Source organism: Camelina sativa, chromosome 9 (genome assembly GCF_000633955.1).
Source record: "Camelina sativa cultivar DH55 chromosome 9, Cs, whole genome shotgun sequence".
NCBI classification, from domain to species: Eukaryota; Viridiplantae; Streptophyta; class Magnoliopsida; order Brassicales; family Brassicaceae; genus Camelina; species Camelina sativa.
In genome coordinates this window covers 27,512,212-27,535,738 of record NC_025693.1, presented here as the reverse complement: position 1 = coordinate 27,535,738, position 23,527 = coordinate 27,512,212, and the positions used below count along the sequence as shown (strand labels likewise).

Here is a 23,527-nt window from a genome sequence, read left to right as displayed (position 1 = left end):
AAAAAAAAAAAATTACAACTAAGAACACAAAAAAAAACTCACAAGTTAATTAGGAACCCTAAAGAAGCCAAGTAGCTAACACATTTTCATATAAACAAATTTGCAACCCAAATCACATTTACCTTTAACAAAATCAACAGGGGATAGCCAAAAATCACCTACAGATGCGAAGCAAGCAGGAAATCAAACAAATACACAAACCCAAAAAAAAGAAAATTGAATATTCAAGGAAAAACAATTACCAAAAAGATGACCGGAAAAACAATTACTAGCATGAAAGACATAATTTCAATCCTCATACTGTCCTCTACATCATAAACATTGATTTTCTCCTATCCGTTCAAGAGGACATCAAATTTTCAAAAAGAACAAATACATTCTCAATTCAATAACATACAAATAATAACCCAATAAACCAACACATTATAAGCCTTACAGAGAAATTGGGCCTGACTGAAACAAACAAAAATAGCCAAAAAAAAAAAGAAATGTTAATTATTGATTTTCATTATTTTTAAAAATTACTCCAACAGTTTACAAAATACATATGAAAAAATAAAATAACAATCCTACCAGAAAAAAACAAATATTAATTAATTAATCACAGCTAACAACTACAGAAAACAACAACTTCAACTACACAATGTTAACTTTTAATTATAATTTAAAAAACATTAAAAAACAAACAAGATGAACTTAATTGTTTTAAAATAAACAGCAAACTAAACTAAACTTACTGCAAAACCTATTTTTATAAAAAATGTCCAACAAAACAACATAAGGAACCAAAATCTAATACAAAAACAAACGTAATATGAATTTACTTAACCAACATAATAGTATACACAAAAAAACTGGGAATACATCTTAATCTAGCTACCGCGTGTAGCGCGGATCAATTGCTAGTCTATACTATGAAAGTGAATGAACTATCTCCTCAGCTTGACACGTCAGCACCCAAGAAAGTGACACGTGTACTCTTCCTTCCAACTAAACAAATAAAAACAAATCTGGGCCTAATTCTAATGCAGCCCATTAGTGTCAAAACCACTTGCAGACAAAAAAACAAAAGGTCGATTCAGTTTTTCCCTAAATTGTCGATCTCCTCCTCGTCTTCTTCGCCATGAAACCCTGGTCCGACTGTGCTTGATCAATCATGCTTAATTTCTTCTTCTTCGTTCCACCATAATCCAAGTGATTCTGCTTCAAATCTTCTTAGTCTAGCCTAAAATCTGTTCACGAGCACTCAACCGTCAGTCATTACAAAAAAAAGGGGTTATATGAGTGTTGTTATTTTGTTTCCGTCGCTCCGCCGTTGTCTCCGGCGTCCTCCCTTCTCTTACCTCTACCGATCTCTATGTGAGTTTCCGATTCGCTGAAACTTGTTGAGATCGTCTGTCTCCGGAAAAGAGATTTGAATTTATCGAATTTTGTTTTTAGGTTTAATCTCCTGACGAGGAGACTCTGAATCACGTGATGCCCTAATCGAACTAGCAGGTTTGATGAAGGAGTCTCTACAAAAGAGCCAGACCATTACCGACAACATGGTCGGAATCCTAGGTTCCTTTCACCATCGTCTCTCGGCTCTTGAAACAGCCATGTGTCCCACCCAGGTCCCTTTCTTCATCTCTCTGTTTTTGGATTTTAGGCACTTTTTTTTTTAGGTTTGTTGGAATCTAAGATCAGATTTTGGATTCTTTGATTTGGAATTTTGGCTTCTTTTTTTGGTTTTGTGTTTGTGTAGATAAGAACACATTTTATAAGGAGAGCTCACGAGAATATGGACAAGACATTGGTAAGAAGGAGAGTTTTATCTTCAGATAAATCTAAGATCACTTTCTTTTTTGTGTGTTTGAAGAAGAATTAATGACTAAGCTGAATAAAGATTGATCCATTTTTGTTTGTCAGGCGGAAGCTAAAATACTGAGAGGACCACATGAGGATCTTGAAAGTTACCTGGAAGCAATTGATCAATTTAGAGGAACTATCAAATTTTTCAGCAACAACTAGATGTTCAAGAGTGCCTATGGAGTTATTAGCCATGCTACCGGTTTACTCTCTAAAGCTCTATCAAAGCTAGAGGATGAGTTCAGATAGATACTACAAAACTACAGGTTCTCTTACTTTAGATTATACAATATTTACAGTTGTGCCTAATTTATGAAGCTAATTTGCTTGCTTGTGCAAGGATTGTTTACTAACACGATATTTAATCTCTTTCAACAATGTTAGCAAGCCAATGGAACCTGATTGCCTTTTCAATTGTCTTCGAAGCAATCTTAGACCATCATCAGAAGGTGAAGGTGGTGGTGGCGGCTGAAAGAGCAATGATCAACATCACAAGAGCTTAGAAAACGCTATTTTTACAGTCCCAACAGTCATTCCCCCGGTAGTCCTCCCTCTGCTTCATGATTTGGCTCAACAAATGGTTCAAGCTGGTCATCGGCAACAACTTTTCAAAACTTACAGGTACAACCTTTCCTTATTTTGCTTCATTCTCCTCTTAGTCTCTCTCACTTATGTCATGAGATGTATACTGATCCATGTTAGTATTTGTAATTTACTAAGGATACTCGAGCTGCGGTGTTGGAACAGAGTTTGCAAAAATTAGGTGTGGAGAGGCTTAGCAAAGTTGATGTTCAAAAAATGCAATGGGACAGGTGAAACTGTTGTTTGCTGCGGAAATACTCGATGCGACCAAATACTCGATGGAGTTGAGTCTCTAAGAGATCAGTGTTTTGGTGAAGTCACTGTAGATAGTGTAGCTGTGATGCTTAGTTTCAGGGAGGCTATTGCAAGAAGCAAGAGATCACCTGAGAAACTCTTTGTACTGTTACATATGTATGAAATAATGAGAGAGCTTCAGCCAGAGGTAACAGTTTAATGTCTCACACAAAAATTATGTGTGTTTGCCGTCACCTAATTGTTTTTCATTTATATAGATTGAGTTGCTCTTTAGAAGCCAACCTTGTACCGAGATGAAAGATTCTGCGCTGAATCTGACAAGCGATTAGCTCAGACAGCTCAAGAAACTTTTGCTGATTTTGAAGAAGCAGTTAAAAAGGATGCTACTAAAACCGCGGTTATGGATGGAACCGTACATCCTCTTACTAGCTATGTCATAAAATACGTCAGGTTCGAGTAAGTAACTTTTACATATGCAACATAAATTGTCTGTGTTTTTGTTGGACTAATCAGAGATTTTTTTTTTGGAATTTTTGGGAAACAGTTATCAATCGAAGTTGAGGCTACTATTTCAAGAGTTTGACTGTAAAGATTCTGATACTGAGCTGGGAGCTGTAACAACGAGGATCATGCACGCTTTACAGAACAATCTGGATGGTAAATCGAAACAGTACAAAAGATGCATCATTAACTCAGCTTTTCCTAATGAACAATGTTCACTACATTGTGAGATCTGTCAGGAGGTTAGGTCTTATGCTATGGCTTGTGCTCTGATCTTAACAGAACCAAAGCCTAAAACATAATCCTGATTTGGATTTTTTACATTTTTGACAAGTCATAAGCAAAGGATTTATTGGGTGATGATTGGGTTCAAATACATCGAAGAATCGTACATCAACATGCAAACAACACAAAGACAAACAAAGACAATCAAAGACTCACATTATTTTAAAAAATAATTCGACATTAAATATCAGATGCAATTCAGGTTCTATCAGCCACAATAGTATTTGTAGATGTATACTCCGTTGAGTGCTCTTTCTAAAAAAACGATTAACACAGAAAAAAACTCAGGCACTATTTTTTAAAATGGCTGACTTTGACATTGCTGCAATACTGACAGAAGTAACCTATGTGTCGTTCGACAATTTACACGTAGGCCAATCCTTGCAACAAATAGTCAGACGCCTACTACGCGTTTAGGACTCCAACAAAAATAAGAAAGAAGAATTTTGACAAAAAAAAAAAAAAACAAGAAAGAAGAATTCATGCCGAGAAGGTATTAACAATTACACAGATATATGGATTATATTACAATCGCAAACATCTATAAAAACAACTCAACGCCTACCATTTATAGGATTCAATGATACATGGATTCATAACAGCTAATCTTGCAACCATGTATGCGGATGCTTTGCAAGAAAATACTATCTTCGAACTTACTTGGTTCAAAGTGCAAAGTTGCACAAATCATTACAAGGTTATGGGAAAACCAATTGCTATCCGTTTTAACCAAAACACACAAATGAACATCATACCTGATGAAGGCTTAACAATTAAAAACAGAAAATTCAATCTGCACAATTTCGACCACATATAAGCTCTAGCGAACACCAATCTAGCACTATCTGGTAAATAATTATAGACTAAGTAAATAATTAAAGCATAAAAATATATAACCAAACTAATAAGAAATAGTCCCATTTATTTTTAGGAGTGTCCCAGCAATACAATTCTAATGTTATTTTCATTAATATATTATTATGGTCTAAAATAATTAACTCTTTTAGTCGACAATAAGAGGACTAAAACAGGGAAACTGTATTTTTGGCATCCAATAAAGAGTGAACGGGTTTTGTTAATCCTACTAGGTTGATAGCTGCAGGTATTTAGGGAAATAACAAAAGAAGTGTAAATATAATTTTAAAAAGAATTTTAACTTCCCATACACAGCGGAACAATATTTAGATACCTAAAAAATAAAAATTGCATTTGTTAGTTAGTATTGTTTTTGATGTTCATTATTTAAGAATAATATTTTATATTTTTTCATTGTCACATAAAAAAATTGACCAACAGTATACCGCAGCCAACATGGGTCAATAAATAAATATGTTTGTAATAACATTACATTTATACAGAACTAAATTTTTAATGATTAAAATAAATTAAAATTGCAGGGCTTTAACCTATGAAAGAATTACAAATATAATATTTTTTATAAATTACATTGAGGTTAAATCTATTCCGTAAGTTAAGTGTTTTTTAGATATAACCCGTAAAATAATTATATCTATTAAATTCATAAGATGGTATACCGCAGATTAGATTTGTCAATAAGTATAATTCAATGGTTATAATACAAAATGAAAAATGTTAATATAGAAAATTCAATGAAATTAAATAATTTACAGTTTTATTTACTTCCATTTAAATACTTCTTAACTTGGGTATAAAATTTAGAGTTTTTTAGCTAACAAATAGAATAATTAAAATAAAAAATATGGTTAGATTAAGTAATTACAGTCTCACTTTACCAAATAAAATATATAATGGAAAAGCAAATACAGAAATGATGTAAGAAAATTAAAAATAGTATTTTTCTCAATTGACTTATTAGTTTCTTCAAAAGTTACCCACCGATTATTATGGACCAAATTAACAATATAAATTGATTTAATTAATTACTATTCTATAACTAATGTCGCATTTAGATCAAATACTGTTGCTCTACAAGTTGTTGATTTAGTAGTAATAGTTATTGTTATTCCAACTGATGCATTTGGAACTGTTTCGGTAGAAAAGAAAGTGTTTGCTATTGTTGTTTATCCGGTCGTCTAGAACAAGAATTTGGTATCGTACTAATCCTCAAACATCTACAGCAGAGTATGAAACATCGGTTGAGACGACTGCTATTAAACATACATTATTTTAAAACCAACTAAAAACTTCCTATGAACAAACGTCAATATACAAAATAGAAGACCAAAATATAAACAACACAAACCAAAACAATATCCCGCGCATAGCGCGGGCACCCACCTAGTGTATTTAAAAACATTACACGAGTTTGCCTCCCAACGAGTGAAGCTAAAGATAGGTAGCAAACTCCACCTTTGCTGTCTCTTAAACTTCACTTGATGTTTAACAAAACGAATTCATTGCAAATAAATTTTTTTGGATGCCTTGTTCTAAATTTGAATCTCAAGCAAAACATTACTCATCGACTAGTCCTAACAATTTGTGGATGTCAGACGACGAAACAGATTAACTAACACCAAATAAACAAAACTAAATCTCCACACCTATGTATCCGTCCATTTTACAGTTAACAATGTTCACGTACTAGTATGTCTCAGACTCGATTTAAGTAAGAGAAATTTACTCAAACAACACATATAAGTTCGTAGTTTACTCAAACAACACTTGTGACCAAACTTTTACTTAAACAACACATAAAAATTTGAAAAAGACTTTAAAGCATTAGGTTAAACTATTATTTACAAGAGTGCCACTATTATCTGATAAACTCGGTTAAAATATAGTTTTGACCTAAAACTAGAGGATAAAATTTTGTTAAGAGGCTGCGAGATAGAAAATTGTGGTAAGGGCGAATCGTTGATTCCCAATAGTAATTGTATGGGGTAATGGAGATGTGGTGAGTTAGAGTGGCGATAAATGTTATTTATCTGGTGAGAGTGTTTAATTTAGAGGAAGAGAAGCAAATTGTGAAGATTCGCGGAAGAACGAAGTCTTGGGGGGTCTGCGAAAATCCGTTAAAAGTAAGTTTTTAGTGAAAGCTTTAGTTGTACATACTTTATAATTTCGGATTTGTTGTGTAAGTACAGTTGAATATGATTAATTTTAGATTGCTGAAGGTGGGTTGGGTAGATGATGCGACGGCGGGGATAGGTTGGCAAGAGCGACGGCGGTGAATTAGTAGAAAGACTGGGTAAAGGGTTGTAGTTTAATTTCGAGTGGCCCAGAAAAGTAAGTTAGTAACACATTGAAACCATAACTGGAATTTTGATATTATGAGTTGGTTGATATTAACTTGTGGCGGTTTGAGGTAGGATGAAGAGAGATCTGGGTTGTCAGCAATTTGTGTGTAGAGAATAAGTAAAAGGTAACGTGATTTGAATTTGGCGGGGTTTGGTTGTGAAGATATAGGTATATTGGTAGAGTTAAAGAGCCAATTATGTAGTAGTGGTAGAGATGAGATAGGAAGATATCATTTGCGATGTGGTAGAGTTAGGTTTGGAGAGAAGATATTGTATTGTTAAAGTATATTATGTTTGAAGTGATATGTTTGTGAGACGTATGTTTGTCGCATAGATTCTGATTGGTTTTATAAATGTCGTTTGCATGACATGGCATCTAGTAGTAGCGAAAAGAAGTTAAGGTATCCTCCAAGACTATATCCGCCGGGGAAATCTCCTTTACAGAAGAGGAGCCTGCACATTAACTGCACATTAAACAGTTTTGGGCTGTTGAGAGATTGCATTGGGGATGATGTCTACAATGACATCCGTGACAATTCGCAAGTGGGAGTGATCTTGAAGCTCGCTGATAGTCGTTATGTATGGGGTACTAAGATTGTGCATCATTTCTTAACTCAGCAATTGGCAATACAAAGGAGATATGAGATGTGGTCGCTAATAGAAGGTAATCCAATAAGGTTCTCGTTACATGAGTTTAGTGATATCACCGGCCTGAACTGTGAGAAAATTGATGAGGAAGACAGAGTGGATGTTGATCACAGAGAGTTGTGGGGCCAGATGAAGGTAGATTCAAGGGTGGGACCAAACTGGAAAGAGTTGACTGAAGTGCTGAGGGAATGTAGGACATGGGGTGAGCCAATTAGGAAAATGATTGGGCTATTGTTTGTGTTGCATGTCGGAATTTTAGGAATTTCGAGGACAAGTAGGATCCCTTTGGAGTATGCAAAACGTGTACTCAATACGGATGCATTTGAGAGGTTTCCATGGGGTCGAGTAAGTTTCAAGAGACTAATAGACTCCATAAAAGTCGTGTCTTATGAGAACAACTCATATGTGGTTCATGGATGTGCCCATGTTCTTCTGATATGGGCTTTTGAGAGTGTGAGAGAATTAGGCAAAGACTTTGGGAGTAAAAATGGAGCTGATGATGTCCCCCTGCTTAGGTGGGATGCAGGCCGTACCAGAGGAAATATAGGCGAGTTTTTATTCTCAGAGACGAAAAAGAAGAAGGTTTGTGAAATGGATGGATATGTATGTTTAGTATACGTGCAGTGAGATGCAGGATGTTTGTAGTTGTACTGACTTGATTAAAATTTCTTCTGTTTTGTAGCTCCAAATTCATTATTTAGTTGTTAAACCACAAGAAGAACTCTTTCCTTACTGGGCTGATGAGACGGAAGGTTACGGTGAAGGGGATGGTGGTTTTAAATTGTTGGATAATTTGTTGGATGATATAATGAACGGTGTGTTGATATGCGATTATGGGATGATTCTGCTGTTGAGAAGAAGGCAGGTAAGAGGAAAGCGGTGGAGTTGGATGTGGAGGTTGAGAGTAAAGATCAAAGTGGAGACCCGGTAATTGTTAAGAAGGCGAAGAGGAAGTCAGTAGGGGGTGTTGAATCAGTGGAGAGACGCAAAAGGGTTGACTCGTCTGAAAGAACGGAGTCAGCTGGTGTAGTGCAGTCGTCGACGGATGTAGCTGGAATTGACAGCGTTGTCAACATGTTAGCTTCATTATCTAACAAATTTGATACCATGGACTCTCATTTGGGTGATGAATGGACCAAGGTCACGAAAACCACAACGGCCTACACGGCGGACAATGTCTGTCATTAAGGGTTGAGGTATGTAAGTCATTACAAATAAACGTAGCAGCTCTCGGTAATGAGAATGTTGTCTGCGACTCACATTGATTTAACGAAATTTATAGTCTACATTATACAAAACCCTAGGAGGTTCTCACCAAAAAAATCCAAAAGGCCAGAATATCCATTTGGGCCTATTCATAATCCAACAAAAATTATATGGAAAGGCCGAAATTGATGCCCAAATTTACGTGGGGCAAGTTTTGTGATTGTGTCCAATAGTTTTACACTTAGAACAAGCATGTCTTTTCCTTGGGCGACGATTTCCCATAGCAATTTCCAAAGGATGTTTGATGCGTGTCATCTTCGGTCGGCCTGATTGTGGCCTAACAAATGGTGTCTTGACACGTTTGGTAGAAACCAGGACCGGCACAGTTGCTGATGTATCCCTCGGCATGACGGATTTCTCATAACCGTGATATAAGTAATCTGAACGGAAGTACGGGTGACACTTTGAAATCCTAGACACCTTGGCGGTTGTGGCTGCTGCCAATGCGTGTTCACAAGGAATCTTCTCCACGTCAAATCGACGACAAGTACACTTATTCTGATGAAGGTTAACAACATGTACGGTTGCACCATTCCTCACTTCATAATGATGCGGATCAATTTCTTGTACTTTCATAGCATCCGCTCTCTCTACACGTGCCTGTATATGTTTCAAAAAATTGTCATATAAGTGATAGAAATACGAATGGATTGCTCACACAGCAAACAAACACAAACCTGTAGCAGTTTCTCGACAGCGGTTGTGAGTGTTGTAGGCATGGCTGCAGCTTGCTTTCGCCGAACAGCAAACCAACGTGTCAACATTGACCTTATATAGTCAAGTAGTTCGACAATTGGAAACTTTCTAGCTTGGTTTAAAACTCGATTAATTGACTCAGCGATATTGCTGGTCGTGAAATTGTACCTCTCCCCAGGAAAATGAACTCGAGTCCACATACTAACATCAGCACGGACAAGATAAGCGTGTAGCTCTGGATTCAATGCACCAATTTGCTGGAAGTACCTGTTAAAGTCTTCTAGACGGAAAGCACTTGCTGCCTTCTTAACAAGTCCAAATGATTCACTACCTCTAAATTTAAGTACAATATTCTTGTACAGATGGTATGTGCAAATACCACGACTAGCAAGCGGGTATACATTCTTTATGGCTTTCCCTATTGATAGATGTCTATCTGATATTATGGCCAGGGCTTCATCATCTGGGATAACACGACTTAATTGTCGAAAGAACCACTCCCATGCTTCATCATTCTCACTATCAACTACAGCAAAGGCTAGTGGGAAAATATTGAAATTTCCATCTTGTGTAGTTGCTAGTAGAAGCGTACCTTGATATTGTCCTTTCAAGAATGTCCCATCGACGACAATCACTTTCCTCATAAATGGAAACCCAGCAATGCAAGCCCCAAAAGCTATGAAAGCATATTTAAATCTGTCTTCTGAATCTACTTCAAGCTTGGTGTATGTACCAGGATTTGCTTTACGAATCCTATACAAGTATGTGGGTAAATCTGCATACCCATGTTCTGCTGTACCCCGAACTAATTGTCTAGCACATAGAAGAGTTCGACGTGCCTTCCAATAGTCAACCATTAGACCAAACCTCAAATTTAATGCATCGGCCACATGCATTGGTCGAACACCGCCTCCAACCCCACCAACAAATTCCTTATACAAATGCCCCAATATATCTGGAGTAGCTTGACGAGCACGAGCAGAACGTTCAGTGACTGAGCAAGTATGCTCTTTCACATATAGTCGAATATGAAGAATAGGGGAATCTCCAATAGTACTAGCTCTTATACGCCATTGACATCCTTCTACCCAACAATTAACAGTATACAACTGCGGATTTGATCGATCCACATCAAAGTCAAACTTTTGTAGAACAGATACTATCTTCAGTCTACTCTCCAATGCTTCTCGTGACTCATATTCCTGACCAACTGCAACATCAACACCACCAACTTCTATAAGCACTGAATCTTTAAAAGGGGTTGAACTCTTTGCTCGCAAATGTGCCCTTCTCCTATTTTTCCTCCCAAATTCAACCTTTTCTTCCACATTTGTCTCCTCATCGACATTTGAAAACTTAGAATACAAACAATAGTCTTCATCCGCAGAGCTAGCTCCATCACTATCCTCGCAACAATCAAATCGGGACTCATCGTCCTCGTCGTTGCTTTTCGTTTCATCGGGAGCCTCTGTTATTTCTTCCTCATTCAACTTCGTCTCGGCTCTCTTTGAGTCAAGTCCTTTCTTCTCCTCCATTTTCTGTTCACTGTGGGTCGGTTCTTTCCCAACTACCTTCCTCTTATAATCCTCACCCGTCCTTTCTCTCTTTCTCTGATTTACTCCGCAGGACCCTGCTCGAACCACACTTTCTATTCCCCCAACAACATCAACCTCAACACATAGACGCTCCGATTTACACACTCTAAGATATCCTTCAAACTGGCGATGATTGCAGACAAACACAGGGGGTGTATCAGCTGCGATTGTTTGCGACATGCTTGAAAACTTATAAGTGAGATGAACATCAAACATATCTCTCTCTAACCCAAAATCCTCGTACACCATTGAGACGAAATCTTCATACAATGTTTTCTTGCTCGCCATTATCACCCTCGAACCTCTTCTTTCGTCAACACAAAATTTCCACCGCTTCTTTATTAAAACCCACTTTCCGCAAACTACTGAAACAACATCCATTGTGACACAAATTTATAAAACGAGATCTGTCAAGACAAAGAAAATTTTTCAACAGATCTGTAGAAGCAGCGAAAACATATGCTCTTTACTGTTCTTCAAAGTATTCGCGGCGACTACAACAGTTTGTCTGATAAGTTTAATCAACAGTATGACCTAAAACACCAATAGTATAAATCTGTCATAAACCAAATAACTCTATCACGTCTATATGCTTAACTATACTTAACTTTTGTTATTTCAGTAACAAATATGTCTACCACTACATTAACTTATAACTCTATCGCTTTCACTTATGTCTATCAATATGGACATATCTACCATCGCGTATAACTATATCTGTCATATAAATCTATCTCCGTCTATATGTCTACCATAAAGAGTACATAAATCTGTCAAACAAATCTGCCACCCGACAAAAACATAATATATCTATCACCATTGTACTAATATCTCTATCAAAAAATATTAATTCTATCATCATTATAATAAATCTACTCAATATATCTACCGCTTACCATAACTCCGTCAAGTAAATTTATCTCTGCCATCACTATTATATCTCTACCAATTAAATCTACTTAATTATCAAACTCTATCCAATAAGTCTGCCAAAATTTATATAACTCTATTGAAAATTATATGTCTATCGTCATTTCGATTATTTGAGCGGGAATTTTTCCCCCCAAAAACTTTGAACAGTTGTGTCAGAAGCACATACGTGGCATCGCTTTTTAATGGCATACTTGTTATTTTTTTTTTATCACACACCTTTCAAAGGGTTCAGTTGTCATTTAAATTTCGATAAATAAAATGACATTCTAGTCTTTTTTAAGCTTTTCTAAGTCATTCTAGTAAAGTTCCCTTTAAGTAAGGATATATGGGTAAAAAGTGCGTCGGACCAAAAGTGCGCCGGTCCAAACAATAAGCTACATATTATTTGAAATTTGTTTCTTACACAATTTACATAGTTTTGTGTATTCCCTATTTATTTCTTATTTTTGATTAAAGTTTCACTTATTTATTTATCTCTTGTATGAACTTTATCGATCACTTGCAAAGCTTCATTCATCACCTCGAGCCCTTCAACGAACATAACTCTGACAACCCGTCCTACGGACCCCATTAGTCCACCGCTAGCTACCCCAACAGACCGTCCGTGGACCCCACTAGCCCACCGCTAGCCGGCCCAACAGACCCCAAACTGGCCCTGCAGGGCATCGATCATAACCCATCACTGGACAAATAGAACTATTCATCCAAATCCACAGTAGGTTATTGGTGCGCCAGGCGTTCCTCGAACTCTGGTTCCCACCCTTTAACAACCTTCCCACAGGACAAGCTGTCACCAATTATCTAGTGGGGTCCACGGACGGTCCATTGGGGCAGCTAGCGGTGGGTTAGTGGGGTCCGCGGGACGGGTTGTCACAATAACATTCAGCATGGTCTATTCTATACGTTAAAAAAATGGTATACTGTTGTTGAAACCTGTGTGTTAAACACACATCTTTAAGCTGTTTGCATGACCCACTGAAAGAACACTTCTCAATTTCAAGGATCAGTTAGCTTACAAGATCCAATATTGAACCGACGTCAAACCTTTCGAAAGATATAGCTTCCTTGAAACTAAAATATAAATGTGAGATAAAAAAAAACATATGGAGAGAGCATTCGAAACAGCTCTTCCTCTCTAAATTATTAGAGAATGTGCGCGATCCTTAAATCTCTATGTAATATGAGGCGCAAAGCATTTGTTACCGGGTTTTGTAACTTATGTTCTTATACATCTTTCTCTTTAATTTGTTTTACGTATTTGATTAAAATAATTGTAAATTTGTAATCCAATTTTCTATTATATCTCAATGTAGAACCCTATTTTTTTTCTCAGCCTGTGCTTTTTCGTCGAATCTCTTCAAAAGGAAATATGCTCTTTTTTAGCACACACACACACAAAAGATTGTAATATGCTCTTTTTGGGTTTTTTTTTTTCCTTGTCCACAATAATATTCAAAAATAGCTGGTACCAAAACCCCAAAATAATAAACAGTAAAGTTGTCTGTAAATTAATTTTTGGATGTGACGACATTCGATTTGATTCATGTTCAGTTAGACTTGTTTAGGTCACTGCCATAAAACACAAAACTCGACATCTACTAGGCTACAGACCGTTTGTTTTCCACACCTGGGATGCGTTCACGAGCTGGCTGGACATGCCCAATGCGACATCCACCCAAACACTACGCCGATTAGCAGCTCAAGCCACCATTTACAGAATCTGGATCGAGAGGAACAATCGCCTGTACAACAATCTCGCAACACCATCTCACATTCTCATCAAGCAGATTGACAGGCAAATTCGTGATGCCATTCTTGCAAAAACACATCGCAAAAATTTCAGGACACTGCTTGAAGATTGGCTAAGATTCACTTAACACTCTCTGGAGCAAAGTTTTTTCAGGAGTAGATAACCGTTTGTCTTTTAATTTTTTTTGTGGCAACGGCTATTTTTTGTTCAAAAAGCTATTGTAAACCTTACAATTGAGTTTCTTAAATGAAAATTCACAGATTTACAATAGAAAAAAAAAGTACAAGTAAGGGTATCCTTAATGGCACAACTGATTTTAAAGTAATTATAATAATAAGATAATAATATTATAATAAGGTAAGAGAGAGCAAGAGAGAAAAATATCAAAATCAATGCTCAAGATCAGATCTTGCTCAAGATCGTTTCTCTGCTTGTTCCTCTACTGTTTGAGTTTTTTCTATTTTTTTATAACTAAAATCAGTGTAAAAGATGTTCCGTTAATGAATGATGGCCTGAGACTTGGCTCAGTCTCTCGGGTCTCGGTCACTATAACCTTTTTTTATATATATTTTATTTCATCAGGGAAAAAAATATTATTTGATTTGTTTATGTTGTGAACCATGGATTGCCAATAATTGTCTTTGACAATTTCAATTTTTCTACATGCAATAATTCGAATTCTAATGAAACAAAACAAACATTTCTCGAAATAGGACAAGTTGACACAGCTTTTTTTGGTTTTTCACTGACACACATATTTTACACGTGTGTGAGACCGCGTTTAAAGAAATCGCATCATCTCCTAATTTTAACTTCAAACGTTTTTTTGTTTTTGTGTGTGTGGCATTATTGCGTTTGCAATTTTGCGTTATATTTTTTACAAATATTTTAATACGTACTAGGTAACAACCTGAATATAGTGCGGATAAATTGATCAAATGAAATCATTATGATTAAAATTATTATTTGAGATTTAAAATTTGTTTGTGTAAAACAAAATATATAACTATTTTTATTTTATTTTTTTCAAATTTACGATTATTTTGTGTTATTTAAATTTGTGATTATTTGTATAAAAAATATATTTTATCCGTGAATTTTATGAATTTAGAAAAAAAATTTAACGTGGTAGAGAAATTTGTATAGACTTTATTTTAGTAAGATATAAATAATTATCAACTAAAAAAAATAATTTGTTGTTTTTTAAAGAAGAATAATATAGATTCAAATTAAATGGCAACAAATAATTTTAATTTATATAATGAATTTTGATATAAATTAATAATGATATAGATATAATTAGTATTATAGAAACATTTTTTATAGGTGATAAACTCGATACAATCTCAAAATTTAAACGTTAAAAGAAAAGTAAAAAGAACAAAAAAAAAAGGAGAAAAAAGCTGTCATGATTGATTTCAATTATTCCGAGTTATCATCACAAAATAATTAAATTTTCCATATTCACGTACTGAAAAATTTAATAACAAAATAAAATATATTTACGAAAAAATGATTTTTATAACAGTCGAATCGTACGGCAGATATTGGTTGGCCCCTCTTCTCTGATATCATCATCTCCGCATCAAAACAAACAACTCTCACATGAGCAAAGAAGCCACATAGAGACACACACAAACACACACTAAAACCCTAATCTCCTCACTCACTCTCTCTCTTCTTCTTATATAAACAGAGCATCCTTCTATGTCGTCAACACAAGAAGCTTCAGCTACTGATTCACCCGTGAAGAGACCAAGAGAAGAAGAAGACAACGGCGCCGCCATGGAAACAGAGAACGGTACTGGAGGAGGAGGAGGAGGAGGAGGAGAGATGATAAAGGAGCCTTCTTGTATGTCCTCTGTTATTCCTGGGTGGTTCTCTGAGATGAGTCCTATGTGGCCAGGTTTGATATAAAGTCTCATTCTTTTCTGGAATTGTTGCCCAAATTTTAACTTCTTCATCAATGAATCAAACTCTCTGTTTGTTCACAATTCTTCTCTGTAAAGCTGATTTTTTTGAAATTTATGAGTTTGTAGGAGAAGCACATTCACTAAAGGTAGAGAAGATTCTATTCCAAGGCAAATCTGATTACCAGGATGTTATTGTTTTCCAGGTAACAAAAAAGACAGTTTCTACTTGCTTAGTTTGTAGTCTCATTAGTCTTCAAGTTTGGTTTCACTTATATAAAGTTTTCAACTTTGGTGAATTTTTTTTTTGCTTAGTCTGCAACCTATGGAAAGGTTCTTGTTTTGGATGGAGTGATTCAGCTTACTGAAAGAGATGAATGTGCGTATCAGGAAATGATCACTCATCTTCCCTTGTGCTCTATCTCCAATCCCAAGAAGGTAGTCCTCTTTTAGCAGATGAATTGTATTGTTAGGATAGCTTAGATACTCAAAGTCTCTTGCTTTCAACTGCAAAACTGCAAAAAATGTCACTTTTGGTAAAGTGAATTGCCTTTCTTGTCTATTAGTCATGACCATAGAACTGATTTGAGCTGGGATGATTTAGGATGATGGTCCTATAAGGGATGTTTTGGTTTTCAGTAAAATTTTAGCCAAGTGTGTTTCTTATGGAAACTTTTATCTATCTTATTTAGGTTCTTGTCATTGGGGGAGGAGATGGAGGAGTCTTGCGGGAAGTGGCACGTCATAGTTCTGTTGAGCAGATTGACATTTGTGAAATCGATAAAATGGTGGTTGATGTGAGTTTGTCACATTCCTTTCTTCTATTTATGTATCCTTTGCCTTACATTGTGATGAACTTTACTTAGGTTTTGATATGTTTCCATCTTCTGTGATCTTCTTTAGGTGTCTAAGCAATATTTTCCTAAGGTAGCAGTTGGATACGAGGATCCTCGTGTCAACCTCCTCATCGGCGATGGTACTCGAATGTTCTACTTTTTATGTCTGTCTCTCTGTCTGAATAAGTTTTATACAATGTTGTGGCCATGTATGCAGGTGTTGCTTTCTTGAAGAATGCTGCTGAAGGAACCTATGATGCAGTTATTGTTGATTCGTCTGATCCGATTGGTCCAGCAAAAGAGTTATTTGAGAAACCTTTCTTTGAGTCAGTGAATGGAGCTCTTCGTCCTGGTGGAGTTGTGTGCACACAGGCTGAAAGCTTGTGGCTTCACATGGACATTATTGAAGACATTGTGTCTAATTGCCGTGAGATATTCAAGGGATCTGTGAACTACGCTTGGACCAGTGTTCCAACTTACCCGAGGTCTTTTAAAATTGGATCTTGAAAACATATTTTGGCTTTCCTTTGCATTGGTTTCAAAAATCTGAAGTCTTATAACGATTTGTTTGCAGTGGAGTCATTGGATTCATGCTTTGTTCAAGTGAAGGACCACAGGTTGATTTCAAGAAGCCAGTAAACCCTATTGAAGCTGATGAGAGCTCTGTTAAATCATTCGGACCCTTAAAGTTTTACAACGCAGAGGTAAGTACTTTCTTCAACTTCTTTTCGAAATGTGTCTTTGAATCATCGTGTTGAACTGATTGAATCTTTTGGAGTTGCAGATTCACTCAGCTGCTTTCTGCTTGCCCTCTTTCGCTAAGAAGGTTATCGATTCGAAAGCCAACTAGAAAAGAGGAGAGAACTCATTTACCTTTGAGAAATTTCACGTAGAAGTGAATCATCATGATGATGATCCTTTCGATAATAATAAAGTTTTAATTTTTAGAATGTATTGTCTCTTCGTTCTCCTTCTCCAGCAATGTTCTGTGACACTGCACCACTGAGATGCAGTTAGACTCACACATACTTCACATCCTTTCTTTAACGTTTATGCATCTTTAAATTTCTATAGTTTTGATTGAAGGTGAAGACTTTGGGGATAACAGAATGTGATTCGAACGGAACCCAAAGTTTTTTTTAACTTTTCTCATTAAACTCTCACTGCACTTGAAATATAATTCTTGCAAGAACCCAAAGTTTTTTGGCTTTTGGCATGTTTCCTCAAATTTACCAAGACAAATGAAACAAAACGGAGTGGATGGGTGACTCAGTGAGTAACGGAACAGTTGGAGTGATGCAATTGTTAATTGTAGGTCAACGGAGACAAGATGTGATGCTCACCTAATAGGTGATTCTGACCATGGCAACTATTTTTTTATGGGCTTTAGTTTAAACGAGACGTTTTTGGGCTTGCATCATCATCGGCCGACCACAAAATAAGTAGGTCGTTGACCATCGTTATACACGTGTGTGTGTTCACATCGATCGTTACATGACAACAGTATCACATAAATACGACCTTTTCATGATTTTTTAATTTTTTCTTCGTGATGGTTTTACTTAATCATCAAATTATGTACTTAATATGTTCTGTCGCCCTCCACTCCTAATAATACAGATTAATGGGTCCATTCGCGAGATATAGTTGGATTGCCACTTGCAACTTTAAGCAGCATATAATATAACCTTATTTGTAGATTTCTTAACAAGAAGATTAAACTAATTTATAGGTAAACAAACATATCGATGAGTGTTTCAGTGTTAGTATATAACTGTATATGGTTGATTGATGCCAAGCGTGAATACAAAAGATTCTTAAGATTTTATTAAATTCAAGATTACGGTTTATATAAGATATAATTCCGGATAAAGTCAAATGGAGTATATTATATTGAAAACCTAAATTAGTATACGCTTTTAAAAATAGTTAAGCCAGCAGCTTCGTATCAACAGAGAACTATAAAATGATTCCCACCACACACAAAAAAAAAAAAGAGAATTAAAAAGAAAATGTCCTGTTCACATTTTTTTGAAATATTATTGTCGGATGTAATTACATCATAAGATTTGTCGGCTTCAAGGATTTGCAATATAATCAGTATTTCAAAATATTAATATCGGATGTGGGATCTATTTTTGTGGCTCTAAAATGCTTCTCACGTCTTCTAAATTGAAAAAATCAAATGGGGTGTAGATTAAAAAATTAAAATTAAAAAAATTAGAGTTCTTCACCAAACAATGACGCCATCGGGGCGGCTAAGTATATGCCAAAAAGCTAACTAATTAAAGAGCAAGATTGTTATTGTTATGTACGTAATCACTGTCGTAATATGCTGTAATGACGCAAACTCGGAGATGCAGCGACACAAAAATAACCATTACCTAACAAAAGCAGCTAAGAAAGTCTCTTGTTATTTTATTTGAACAATCACCAAATAGTTTATCCCATTATTTACTTTTAAAAATATTTTATCAAGCATCAAACATATTTCATATTTTCAGATAAAAGAAATCAAAATCAGGGTCCCCCTCGTTGAACTTATACCCTTATAAAAGTTTTTTTCCTTTTTCACTTTGACACTCCCTAAGGGCATCCTTAATGGAATAACTTTTTTGTGTGTTCTTAGATTAAATATATAGTAAAAATAATCTAAGATCAGTTGTTAAGATCATAGGTAAAAAAAATGGGGAAACTAATTTTGGTATTCTTAGAATAAAGATATAGTAATATAATATTCTTAAACATTTTACAAAGATGTAATTTATTATTAACTATAGACCAAAACTTGAATGTGAACAAAGATACAAACCAAATTCAATGATCTTGGACAAAAAATTATTAATACTTACCTACAAAACTTTCAAATTAAAAAACAGAGAGCTCCTTCTTTGTCATCACCCACAACAACAGATTCCATGTAAACACTGAAAACAGAGAGCTCCTTCTTTGTCATCACCCAAGGAAGCTGCAAATGATCCAAGAATCCACACCCACTTTTCCCCTGAAAACATTAAACAAAAAGAAGAATGTAAAGCATCCAAACATGATTATAAACCAAGCTAATAACGAGAGAAGGATAAGACAATTACATTGAAAGAGATGCTTTGAGAGAGTATCATTTGGCATATACTCTGCTACCAACAATCTCTCATCTCCCTCGGCACAGCAACCAAAACTTGTGTATAAGTAAAAGTCATAACACTTGACACACACTAAACAAAACTTATCTTGTTCCCCACATCCTGCTAAAGCTCGCTAAAACCGGCCTACTAAGGAAACTTTGATTCTTCAGTTCAGCTTTCCCATGATCCAAGAGAGTTACGACCTTTGCTATAGCCTATAACTACTGTGACACCACTTAGCTAGTCATAGCTTTGACTAAGAAGTGATCAGACAGTCCAAGAGATTCAACTAGGGCTAAAATCCGAGTCAATGAATCAATGAACAAAGTGCTAAACAACAAACCATGCATTCTCCTTTTAACCGCTGAACCACCACCCTCACTACCTCTAGAATGATTCCCTTTCCTGCTATACACTTTCAAGCTCCTCCCACTCTCTTCTTCTTCTACTACTACTTCCTTACCACTACTCCTACCGCTAAAAAGACCTCTAGACTAACGTTATCAAACTCCATTATTATCTGCATCCCATAAATCCCAAAAATAAAATTGAAACATCAAAACAAAAACAAAAAAACACAAGACGATTTTGAATTTGATCGATCATAATCACAATTAGAATCTCGAAGCTAAATTTTACCTTGGAGAAAAAAAGAACAAAGCTTGAAGAACTCAGCAACGACCTGCAAGAGCGAATCTAAACCCTAGATTTCAGCTACTTCGACATAGATTTAAACAATTCAGAGAAGAGAACTATGGATTCTCTCACAAAACTATTTTCTATGCGTGAAGTGGTCCAAGAAACTACAAGAAACAGGCAATGCAATTAAGAAATCGCAAATAATAGGCAATGCAATTTTCTATTCGTAATTAAGTGGTTTCGATTGAGATTTGGTTTCGATTTGCCAAAAGCCGGACAAAGGAAACGACGGAGACAACGACGGAATAGGACGGAACTAGCTTCTCTCCTTTCGATTTCGTGTTTCAATTGCCGGAAAACAAAGCTTCGGCGGCGACTATGTCGAGAATGAAGCTGTCGCCGTTTTCGCAAGAGAAAGAAACCCTACACACGATTTCGTGCAAATGAAAGAAATGAAAAAAATTAAAAATACTCAATTTTTTTCGACCAATCAGAAGAGAGGAAGAATATTGAAACACCCTTTGGATCAGTTCTGAAGCAAGATAAAAAAATTGATCTAAGCCCACTATTATATATTTTTATTATTTATTGGGCTAAGAACAGAGGGAAAGTTATTCCGTTAAGGATGGGCTTATGGTGTGAAATTGATCTCAGTCTTAAAATCCCGATCAGATAGTGTGAAACGTAATCCAACGTTTATAAATGTTCCACGTTAAAGTTAATGGACCGTGTCTTTTTAGTAACCTTTTCTATAAGTTTTTCAACAAAAAAAAAATTAGAGGATTAATAATCTGATGATACGTGAAACCATAGCTTCTTTTGGCTATGCTATGGACCATGTTTCAACATAATGAATCCACCACATATGTACCATACCAGTGCCTACCTCCACTAGTAAGGTTCGTAACTCCTATTTTAACTATTTTTTTCCAAACATACATGTTATTTATAAAAACATGAAATGGACAATTTTGGTGTCTTCAGATATGACCTACGAGGTCGAGGTGATAAGAAAGAATCGAATCATTGACAATTATTGGTTTGTGATTCTGCAAGAAACTGTAGAACACTTCACGTTCTTCGCACACGTGTATGTCCAATATCGCACGCCATATTAACCGGGATTCCAAATGTGCACAGAGATGACCACGTGGAACTCGGTTTGTGACAAACCGGAATCGTATTAAACGCTTCTAACTGTTGTGATCTTGATACGTATCATGCACTCGTGGATCATTTCTAAAGTTCTAATTAATTTCGTTTATATTTGTATATATTTTGAAGAAAATATGTAACCCTTTTGAACCTATAGCCTCATGAAAAAAAAAATCCAAACTAAAGAAGATATTTTGTTTATAGAAAATAAACAAAAGGTAACAAACCAAGTTCGACATGTATGGTCACTAGAATTAGAAAAAAGCTTCAATCTTGTTATCTAATTTCGGTTTTATCCACGAATATGTGGATCTCTATGTAGACGCATAATTGTGCATTAACATATACAAAGTAAAGGGCGTCCACATTTGGAAGATAATGCCGTCAGCTTAATTTTGGCTTTTTCACGTTACACGAAAATGGAACAAATGTAAAAGGATCAAATAAGAGAGGACCCATACATCAATATATGTGTTATCTCCATACAAAACCTCAAATGGAAATTGGAATTATTACACTTTTTATATAATTATTTCTTGAATGGAGTATGACCCAAAAAGTGGTTACTAAAGGGAATTATTCTGTTATAGATTCCACCATCGAAGCTAAAAAAGCAAATAGATATATTATTGATAAATAGATGGCTGCTTAAATTAGAAACGCATGGGTGTTCTAGATAATCATATACAATATGTTTGGTAGATATATGTAACATTATTCGATAACTTCTTGTAAAAGTTGATATATTTAAAACCAACTCGTGCTACGAAAGTATAAATGCCGTGGAGCATGAATATTATTAACATGGTATGCATTAAATTATTACAAGGCTTGAGTGGGTCTTAGAAACAAAAATTGTTTCTATAATTTGGTTAAGGGTTTTTACATTTCTCGTTTAAAGAAATGTCACAAGATAAACTAAACAAAGATTCAAGTTGTTGAGAATTAGGTAAGCCAGAATACATATATATAACTCAAGAGGTTTCATCCACTCGTTTGCTTCTGTTTTGAGAGCATGGGACGGAACCGAATCACAGTGTCATTGCTAAAACAAGTACCGTTCAACAATTTTTGAACCATGGATGTTGAGAACTTTGACCTCGGTCATTAACGGTCATTAGAACTTTGTTTTTTTTTTTTTTTTGGCAAATTACTAAAACTTTTTTTTTTTTTTTTATCATTATGTAACTTATAATAATAAAATTAGAAAAGCTAAATATTTGCTAAATTTCACGTTCCTTAAAAATATGGTCCACTAGGTTTTAATAATTTAAAGACACCAATTTGTTTTTGTTTTTTTATATAAATAATAAAGCTAAGAAAAATTATTTTAAAATTGTTAGTAACGACGTATCAAAATGAAAATCATATAATATTGTTCTTTTATAACTGATCTGTTTTGAAGCTTTTATGGCCATGCAGCGAAATAACCGGTGTTACAATTTATTTTAATACATTTTTTTATTATCAGTTTTTTATAGTATGTAACAAACAAAAAAAGTAGGTTTTTAATTCATAATTTCAACGCAACACCAACCATTACAACTATTTAATAATGTTATAACTACAATTGTCTACTTTCATTTAATAACGTTATAACTACGTATAATCGTCTAGTTTCATAAATTCCAAAACATGACATATTGAAATTAGGTGATAGATAAAACATTTGTCGAACTCTTATAGCTTGAACCTAACCTTTAGATAATACTCCCTGTGTACCATAATAGTTGATTTTTTAGGATTAGCACCAAGATTAAGAAAAATAAATAAATGTTGTATTATTATTAATTACTTTTGTTTTCTATTTTTTTTAATACTCATTTACTTATATTTTTCTCACACTTGTCATTTAAATGCATGCATATATTTAATTATTTATTATAAAAGTAAAAACATTAATTAGTTATTTGATTTTAAGAATAAAAATGTATTAAATACACTGAAGAAATCATCTTTTGTGATACAAGAAAAAATCTTAAAACATCATCTTTTATGATACAGAGGAAATAAGATATAAGATAAAGATAAGATCCTTGGGGTTTGCAGCATTTTTCTTACTTATTAAATTTTCAATTTTGTATGTTATACTCTTTCTCTTTTGTTTTGTAATTTATATTTTTTGTCTTTAAAATTTCCATATACCAAATATAACATTTATTTACAGGATCACATTTATCTGAATTTGATATATTTTTGAAAGAAAAAAAAACATAACATTAAATTAACAATAGAAATTGCCAAGTAAAACTATTAAAGTTAAGTTTGAATAAAAAGAGCCAAAT

At 34.9% G+C, this 23,527-nt stretch overlaps 1 protein-coding gene, 1 long non-coding RNA gene and 1 pseudogene across 2 annotated transcripts; 2 read left to right on the top strand and 1 right to left on the bottom strand.

Moving 5' to 3' along the window:
• Nucleotides 1,029–3,577, top strand: LOC104712577 (annotated as a pseudogene).
• Nucleotides 15,188–17,408, top strand: LOC104712576 (spermidine synthase 2). The gene is made up of 8 exons (XM_010429500.2): nucleotides 15,188–15,483; nucleotides 15,617–15,693; nucleotides 15,803–15,925; nucleotides 16,180–16,284; nucleotides 16,391–16,463; nucleotides 16,541–16,808; nucleotides 16,898–17,027; nucleotides 17,108–17,408. The coding sequence occupies exons 1-8, from the start codon at nucleotides 15,285–15,287 to the stop codon at nucleotides 17,171–17,173; spliced, it is 1,041 nt and encodes a 346-aa protein (XP_010427802.1). The 5' UTR covers nucleotides 15,188–15,284; the 3' UTR covers nucleotides 17,174–17,408.
• On the bottom strand, nucleotides 19,080–20,567 carry LOC104712575. Its single transcript, XR_755533.2, has 3 exons — nucleotides 20,088–20,567; nucleotides 19,416–19,968; nucleotides 19,080–19,327 (listed from the first exon to the last, which is right to left on the bottom strand). It is a non-coding gene; the product is annotated as an uncharacterized LOC104712575 (long non-coding RNA).